The 9,037-nt window shown below is 56.2% G+C and overlaps 1 protein-coding gene across 1 annotated transcript in view; it reads left to right on the plus strand.

The window, feature by feature from the left end:
* Positions 1-2,616, plus strand: part of RPL3 (ribosomal protein L3) — a 9,784-nt gene extending 7,168 nt beyond the window's left edge. The window contains exons 6-11 of the mRNA XM_011978833.1: positions 19-94; positions 613-773; positions 1,255-1,356; positions 1,770-1,865; positions 2,192-2,311; positions 2,516-2,616. Of these exons, the coding sequence (XP_011834223.1) occupies positions 19-94; positions 613-773; positions 1,255-1,356; positions 1,770-1,865; positions 2,192-2,311; positions 2,516-2,560 (600 nt within the window). The 3' untranslated portion in view covers positions 2,561-2,616. The remainder of the gene's footprint in view (positions 1-18; positions 95-612; positions 774-1,254; positions 1,357-1,769; positions 1,866-2,191; positions 2,312-2,515) is intronic.
* Positions 2,617-9,037: the final 6,421 nt, after the last annotated feature.

Consider the following 9,037-nt stretch of genomic DNA (forward strand, 5'->3'; position numbering starts at 1 on the left):
GAGAGGCTCGAGCAGCAGGTACCTGTGAACCAAGTGTTTGGGCAGGATGAGATGATCGACGTCATCGGGGTCACCAAGGGCAAAGGCTACAAAGGTGAGCTTTGCAGCAGCTTGCGTTGCTGTGCAAACCTGGGGGAGAAGTGATTTTAGGCCCAGCTGTTCAGTGATGAGGCTCAGAGTGAGCGCTGGGCACAGCGCCCGAATCAGACACTGTGGAACCATTCTCTACTGCCTTCCTTCTGAGAACAGCCTTGTGGTCAGAAGTGGCTGGGATAGCGGAGGGCCAGGGGACAACTTCTTACCATGTTCCTGGACCCTTTGCTCTTTGTAGCTCAGTAGATAACTGCAAAGGGGAGCTTGGAATTATGTCAATCCCTGTGGATGGGGGGAGCTTAAACTAATGGATGCCTTAAAAAGCGCCCATTCACAGTTGAGTTCAGGGTTACACCCCCAGAGCCTATCCACCTTGACAGGGGAGATCTGTGGGTAATGCACATGAAATAATCTCATCACCCCTCAGATGACCCAGCCATGGTTGGTAATTATTGAGTAGGAGGAAGGGGTGAGTGGGAGGTGCTGGCACTGAGGTGCAGTAATGTGTATCCATTCCAGGGGTCACCAGTCGTTGGCACACCAAGAAGCTGCCCCGCAAGACCCACCGAGGCCTGCGCAAGGTGGCCTGTATTGGGGCATGGCATCCTGCTCGTGTGGCCTTCTCTGTGGCACGTGCTGGGCAGAAAGGCTACCATCACCGCACTGAGATCAATAAGAAGGTGAGGTTCTGAGAGTGGTCCCTGGGGGTGGGAAGATGACCTTGTGATGGAGGCTGGGGTTTCTGTGCCTGTCAGCGCTGCTTCATGGACTGTAGCTTATGCATCATGTGGACATTAGTGGCTCGCTTTTTATGGGTCAGTTCTGGCCCATCTTGATGGTTTGTAAGGTGCCAGCCTGTAAAGTGGCTGTGGTGAGGCTGACTTGGTGTGGCTGGGGATACTAGCCTTATTGGTCCCTGATCCCACCACCAGTGGTGTGACAGGCCTCTGTGTTGTACAGCAGGCTCTTTAGTTTTAGCCCAGCCACTTCACAGAAAGGAACCTGGAGAGCCAGCCACCTTTTTGCTCTGAAGTTGGGATACGCTGTGACTGGGACTGAGGCCTCAGCGGCCTTCCTAGAGTGCTTTGCAGGTCAGCACACTGGCATGTCTGGCTTATTTGTCCCTAATGCCCCAGCCTTACGCCCTTGTTGTTCATTCAGATCTATAAGATTGGCCAGGGCTACCTTATCAAGGACGGCAAGCTGATCAAGAACAATGCCTCCACTGACTATGACCTGTCTGACAAGAGCATCAACCCTCTGGTAAGTAACAGGTGTTCTGCTCTATGAGGCCACCCCAGGCCTCTTCTGTGGGGTGAGGTCCTCGTGTCTTTGGGGATAGGCTGCTCCCTAGGGGCTGTCAGCAGGATCGTTAACTGAAGCCAGCACAGCACTTAGCTATGTTCCTTGTAAGTGGCATGTTGTCATTCGAGTCCACTCGTTGGGGTTGGCTGGTGAGAAGTGGGGTCTCAGGCTCAGCTGTTCAGTGATGAGGCCTGGAATGTACGCTGGGCACAGCGCCCGAGACAGACTGCGGAACCGTTCCTTGTTGCCTTCCTTCTGAGAACAGCCCTGTGGTCAGAGAGGGCCTGAATCTGGAGGGGTCATCTGTGCACAACAGTCCCCTCTTGTGCCTGGTGCTGGGCCTGTGCTGATCTGATGGTCTTGTTTTCCAGGGTGGCTTTGTCCACTATGGTGAAGTGACCAATGACTTTGTCATGCTGAAAGGCTGTGTGGTGGGAACCAAGAAGCGGGTGCTCACCCTCCGCAAGGTGAGGCGGGCCCTGCCTGGTCGTGGGGGACTCCTGTAGAGGGAGGACCCAAGGCCACAGACGCTGGTGGCCCTGGTGGCAGAGGAAAGGAAGGAGAGGGTGTTGGCCTTTCACATTGGCTTTGAAGTCCTGGAATGAGGAAATTCCCAGTCTGGCCTTGCTGGGCTGTTTGCTGCTTTGAGTGTGTCCTCATCTGCTGGGTGGTGGGCCGGGGGTGGGGCGCTGAATTGATGGTGTGGCTTCCCAGATGCAGGGGCGCTGTGAACCAAGTTCTGAGGAAAGCCTGTCTCTTGTAATCCTAAATCCCTTCCCCTCTTGGCCCACAGTCCTTGCTGGTGCAGACGAAGCGGCGGGCTCTGGAGAAGATTGACCTTAAGTTCATTGACACCACCTCCAAGTTTGGCCATGGCCGCTTCCAGACCATGGAAGAGAAGAAAGCATTCATGGTGAGCGCCTCTGCCTGCCCCCCTCGCTGGGTGCTGTGACTTGGCCCCCGCCAGCCTTTGGCTCCACCGGGGGTAGGGTGGTCTTGATGCCTTGGGCCTCTCTTGTGGCTGTGGAGACTGGCCCGGAGTCTTGGTCCCCTCTAGAGTGGGCATCTGCTGTCGCCTGCCATCTTCTCCCTCTGACCACTGCCTCTCTCCCCACAGGGACCACTCAAGAAAGACCGAATTGCAAAGGAAGAAGGAGCTTAATGCGAGGAGCAGATTTTGCAGCTGGTGGGGTCTCAATAAAAGTTATTTTCCACTGATATCTTGCCTCTTTCTCCAGAGCGGCCGGGACTGGGGAGGCAGATGGGGGCCCCCGAGGTGCCTTGTGCTCCCCAAGGCTTAGCTACACTGGGTTTGCCCTCTGGCCTCCTACTCTGTCCCCCACCCTCAGTCCCCGGAGGGAGGTAAAAGCTGGACCTGGTTCTGCTGCTGAGCTGTAGAAAGCCAGCCTGGAGCAGTGGGCATTGTGCAAATGTTTGTCACCAGGGCGAGGCAGCTGGGTCTCTGCTGTTTGCACAGCTTGGGTGAAGCTAGTGCTGTGGAGAGGGGGAAGGAGACAAGGAGGCCTGGAAGTTCCCCGGCGCCTTTGATGCTGATGTGCAGGCAGACCCTGGGTCTGTTACTTGTCTAAAAAGTTCATTTGGTTTTAAATTAATCCAGGGAAGGGTGTCTTCCAGTTAAGGCTTGTTGAGGTTCTTCTGTAATCTGCACCCCAAGTCTGGTACTGGGAGAGCATGAACACAGGCACAAAGGTTAAGGAACTTGCCGGGGCTCGGCAGCTGGAAGCCTAGTTGGAACGTGTGGTAGAGGGCTGTGTCCCCTCTGGGCTGGGATCTGCCCTCTGGGACTTGGCTGGTTCAGTCCCTGTCCCCACTGGAGATGGCCCCTCTACCCCAGCCCCCGGGCACGGGACTTAGTTGCTTTCTTGACTTGCATGTTGAGTGCCTGCTGCCCTCAGCCTCTGGACCCCAGGATGCTGGGGTGTGGCTGCTGCTGTAAGCTGAAGGAAGCCTCCGGGCTCTGGACTGACCCCTGTGACCTGGCCTGGAGCCTGGTGAGCTGGGTGAAGCCCAGCACAGACCCTGGCGATTGGACCCACTTGCTGACTCCCCATCTTTGCTCAAGCTGCACCTAGGCTCTACCAGGACGGGGCATGGAATACAGGTGTCCTGATGCCATCAAAGCTGGTCCCTCAGCTTCAGATGCTGTGGCTGTGTGCAGGCACTGCTGTACTCCAGCCCTCCCTGGGTTATTTGTGGCTAGAGTCCCCAGCTGTGGCAGCTGACTGTCCACCCAGCAGAGTGTCTGGCAGGCCTGCCAGTCACCCGGGCCCTAACTGCATGTTTTGAGTCTGTTTATTTGGATGGATTGGCAATAGCTGGGATCTGAGGATCAGCGTGCACCTGTGGGCTCGGTGTGTGTGGGACTGTGGGAGAACAGCTGGGAAGATGCCCAAGTTGTCGCTGCTTCCCTGTGGACGTGAGGGTACGGGGTGGGGCACTAAGATGTCTTGAAGTCATCCAGGTGCAGAGCGGGTAAGTGCCATGTGGGTCCTGAGGCAGGGGCAGGCCAGAGTTGAGTTTGTGCAGCAACCCACGTGTGTGTCCACCCCGCATGTCTCCAGCCCCTTCTGAGCTTGGCTTGGGGCAGTTGGTCTCAAGGCAGAACTCTCCTTCCTGCAGCCCCTCCCATCCTTCGCTCTGCAGCCTGGGCCTGGATGACTGGAGCTGCACTTCAGGTTGGAGCCACCAGGGGGTGAGTGTGCGGCACGTGCCCTGCAAGAGGGCGCTGCTAGGGGTTTTGGATTGGGCAGGGTCCCCTTCTGTATTACTCTCCGGATGCCCCGCATGGGTCGGGACCTGTTTGTTGTCCCAAGGCCACCAGGCACCTTAGTGGCAGGGCCAGGTGTGAGACCTGGTTGCCTGGTCTCCTGGGTGCTGCCCCTTGTCAGTCTCCCCGGTTCGATCTCGTCCTGGTGGGGATGATGAGTGGGCAGGGGTCCCAGCCTGTCCCCTCCCTTCCCCATCCCTTAGGCTGGGCCTGGAGCCCTGCTGCCCACCCAGCCCAGATAGGAAAGGGTTTGCTGGTCTGAGATGTCCTGGCTGAGCCTTGCTGCCTCTCCAGGGCTCCGTACTCAGTTGTGGGGATGTCTGTCTGCCCCCAGGCTCAGGACACACACACAGGCATCCGGTAACACAGATACACCTGCAGGCTGCAAGTGGAGGCTGGCGTCACACCTGTACCTGTCCACATGTGCCCAAGTGCACAGAAAGCCTTTCTCACGGGCAGCCTGGCTTGACTAGGGGCTGAGTCTTTGCTGTAGACAGCCATACAGCCCATCCTTGCCTGCCATGTGTGGTGGCTCACATCTGTAATCCCAGCACTTTGGGACACTTTGGGAGGATTGCTTGAGCCCAGGAGTTTGAGACAACATAGTGAGACCTGTCTCTACAAAAGATTTACAAGTTAGCTGGGTGTGGCGGCGCATGCCTGTATTCCCAGCTACTTGGGAGGCTGAGGTGGGAGGATCTGCTTGAGCCTGGGAGGTCAAGACTGCAGTGAGCCATGCATGATTGTGCCACTGCACTCCAGCCTGGAGTGCTCCACAGAGCAAGATCCTGTCAAGAAAAAAGCAAGGCAGTTTAGCAGTGAAGACGGCTGTGAGGAAATAAAACAGGTCACTGGGATGGAGTCATGTGGGCGGGGTCAGGGAGGCCTCTCTGAGATCTGAAGAGTACCGAGGATCCTGCCCGCGGAGCCCTGTGCTGGAACACTCACTCCCGGCAGGGAACAGCGAGTGCGAAGGCCCTGGGGCGGGACAAGGCTCCTGGGCTCGGGTATGAGCTCCTGAGGGGGGCGCGTCATGATGTGGGCTCATTCCCAGCTGGATCTCCTGTCTCCCCAGCATGGAGTCGGTTTGTTGGGGGTCCCCACGTCTCTGGGCCTCGTCTGTGTTGTGCGTGTGCCCCGCTGTCCCGAGCGGAGGCCTGCGGTGGGTGGGGTGGCTGCCGTGCCTGTGCATGTCACCGAGGGTACATCTCCAAGTGCCTGCTGGCATGCGCTTCCTGTCACGCTTTTCTCTCACCAGAACCCCTAGACAGGCCTTGCCGGAATCCTGTGGTGACAGAACAAGAAGTCTCATTCCATTCCTCCTGAAAAAAAGAAAAAATACCTGCTGGGAATTTCTGAGCAAGTGGGAACAGGGAGGTGGTGGCAGGAGCTGCCTTTGCCTTAAAAGGTGTGACGGAGCCAGGGACTTCGCTCAGCTCACCTGGGGATGGCCACAGGGTGCGGAGGGGTGGGCAGCTGGCCGCCACCTTGTGGGCTCACTGCAAATTGCTCTCTGCCTAGATCCTCGTTGACAGCCCTTGCTGGCGGGGGCTGTGCTGCCCTGTCTCTGTCCCCCTGCCCAGATGCAGCCCCATGCAGCTGGCAGCTCATCCTCCTCCTCTTGGTTCTCAGCCCTGTAGCTGAGAATGCAGCTACTTGCTGCAGCTTCTGGGGGTCCCCCTGCCCTGCCTCCCGGGTAGTTCCCAGGAGCCCAAAGTCCCCTTCCCTTTCAGGAGCAGTCTCAGGAGCCCACGCCAGACATGATGCAAACCTCACAGGAGGCAGGAGATTACAGTAGCCCTCCTTATCCGTGAGCCTACCCTCCAACACCCGCAGTGGTACCGCGGATACTACCAAACCCTCTGTGGATTAGGCTTTTTCTCTCTAATCACCAAGAGGGCTACAAAGTGACTCATGGGTGGGAATGCCTGCAGTGTGGAGACACTGGACAGAGGAATGAGTCACTCTCATCGCTGCATGATTTAATCACCCTACTCAGAATGGCATGCAATGTCAAATTATGAATTATTTCTGAAATTTTCTGTTTAATATTTTCAGGCCGTGGCTGGCTGCTGGAAACTGTAACCAAGGAAAGTGAAACCACAGATATGGGGGTGCTGCGGTAACTCCACAGACCTGAGAGTGAGGAAGGAAGGGAGCATCCAGGAACCATCCAGAGCCCAACCTCACCAGCCGCTCACCCACAATCGGCAGCACTTACAGGTCAAGGCGGTGCCCAGGACGGCAGGCGGCAATAATTGTGAGCATCTTGCTCTGTATTAGGCACTGAACGTTTCACACAGAGAAAAGTCATCCGGCTCACTCCTTGAGGCAGCTTCTGTTATGATCCCATTTTACAGTAAGAAACTGGGGCTTGTGGATGAATAACTTGCGCAGGGACACTGTATGATTGGTGGGGTTGGGACGTGAGCCCAGGCATCTCTCCACCCTCACTCTAGGCTACTAGGGGTCGGTAAAGCCAATGAATGCTGGCTCAAGGGAGAAGGAGAGGGCTAATTTGTTGAGCATCTACAGTGTGCCAAGGTTTGTACTCAACTCTTTAAGAGCTGCCTTATTTTTATTTTTTGAGACAGGGTCTCACTGTGTCGCCTAGGGCTGAAGTGCAGTGGTGCAATCACAGCTCACTGCAGCCTTGACTTCCCGGGCTCAAGCAATCCTCCCACCTCAACCTCCCGAGTAGCTGGGACTACAGGTGTGTGCCACCATACCTGACTGATATTTGTTTTTTGTTTTTTTATTTTTTTAGACGGAATCTCGCACTGTGGCCCAGGCTGGAGAGCAGTGGCGCGATCTCGGCTCACTGCAAGCTCCGCCTCTGGGGTTCATGCCATTCTCCTGCCTCAGCCTCCTGAGTAGCTGGGACTACAGGCACCCGCCACCACGCCCGGCTAATTTTTTTGTATTTTTTAGTAGAGATGGGGTTTCACTGTGTTAGCCAGGATGGTCTGGATCTCCTGACCTTGTGATCCACTCGTCTTGGCCTCCCAAAGTGCTGGGATTACAGGCGTGAGCCACTGCGCCTGTCCTAATATTTGTATTTTTTTGTAGAGACTGGGTCTTGTCATGTTGCCCAGGTTGGTCTCAAATGCCTAGGCTTAAACAGTCCTCCCCACTCAGCCTTGGAAAGTGCTGGGATTAAAGGCTTTCAGCTACCTTGCCTAGCCCAGAGTTACCTTATTTGTTTATTCATGTGTTTATTTATGTTTGAGACAGCGTCTCACTCTGTTACCCAGGCTGGAGTACAGTGGCACAATCTCAGCTCACTGCAACCTCCACCTCTTGGGTTTAAGCGATTCTTGTGCCTTGGCCTCCTGAGTAGCTGGGATTACAGGTGCATGCCACTAGGCCTGGCTGATTTTTGTATTTTTAGTAGAGACGGGGTTTCACCATGTTGGCCAGGCTGGTCTTGAACTCCTGACCTCAGGTGATACACCCGCCTCGGCCTCCCAAAGTCCTGGGATTACAGGTGTGAGCCATGGCACCCGGTATCACTTCTGTTTTCACAGGGAGGAAATTGAGGCTCAGCAAGGTTAAGTCACAGTCTCTGAGGTCAGACTCTTAGGAGTGGCGAGGCAGGGATATAAAATCCAGCTCCAGACACGAGTGCACAACCATCACACCACGCTGCCCTGGTGGAGGAGGGCTGCGAAGGCTCTGGCTGAGGACTGGAGGGACACATCGTGGAGGAGGGCTCGGAAGGCTCTGGGTAAGGACTGGAGGGACAATGTTTCCCAGCAGCCACTGCAGCCCCCAATGCTCCTTGGCCCCCTACCCTCTCCCAGGCTCATACAATGGGCTCCTGCTTCTTTATGGATGACGTCTCCTGGAGCCCAGTACCACAGCCAGCCCCACCCTCGCTGGGCCCTGAGCCTGCACAGCTGGCCTCCAGGTCACTGGGCTTCATGTGACTATGGAGAAGTGACCCCTCCCCACCCAGTCCCCACCAGAGTCCTGCTTAGCCCGGCAGAGGAAAACGGCTGTGAGGGAAGGCACTAAAGATAGCTGCCTCGCCAACTTCCCCATTCTACTGACCACCGTCTCCTCCCCAGTGGGCTTCTCCAGCAGGCCTCCACCCCAGGCCGTCCTTGAGCCTGGTCAGCCAGCCAGGGGCACGAGCAGGGACCCAGGCAATGGTCACCACCATGGCCGCTGTTACTGAAGGCTCACTGGCCCCAGGCACTGGGCCAGGCAGGACTGTGTGCCTTATTGCACAGAAACCCCTCAACAGGAGGCAGCAAGGAGCTGCCTGTCACCCCCACTTGATAGATGGGGATCCAAGCACAGAGGAGGACCAGCTGGCGTGAAAGCCCCAGCTCATCCCCATGCCAGCACCTGGGAACATACCTGGACATTGACACGCCATGCCATCTTCCCCCATGGCCCAGGGCCTATGACACACTGGCATGGCAACACTAGGACCCATAAAGATACCATGTCATCCCCTGTCCATCTGTGACACCACCTCCACCTGAAGCGGGAGTATTTACACCAGGGAAATAGGCAGACACTAGAGATCAGGGCCGTTCCTCCAGGGAGATGCTTGTTAGACATTTACCAACACAGCACTGACCCCAATCTTCTGTTCTGCTGCTGATGCCGATGGCTGAACCCAGCTGGAAGTGGCAAGGGAGTTGGGTTGATATAGTCCCCAGAGGTCAGCATCCTGGGGCACAGAGCAGTGGGTGAAAGGGCGGCTTGAGGGTCTGGAGTGACAGAGGGTCTGGAGTGACAGACACAAGATCCAGCCCAATGCCCAGTGCTTCACTCTTGCTTCCTGAGAACCACTATTCCCAGCATTTCACATAACATTTAATCAGAGGTAGGACCTCC

This window comes from Mandrillus leucophaeus, unplaced genomic scaffold (assembly GCF_000951045.1).
Source record: "Mandrillus leucophaeus isolate KB7577 unplaced genomic scaffold, Mleu.le_1.0 Scaffold2, whole genome shotgun sequence".
Classification (NCBI taxonomy): domain Eukaryota; kingdom Metazoa; phylum Chordata; class Mammalia; order Primates; family Cercopithecidae; genus Mandrillus; species Mandrillus leucophaeus.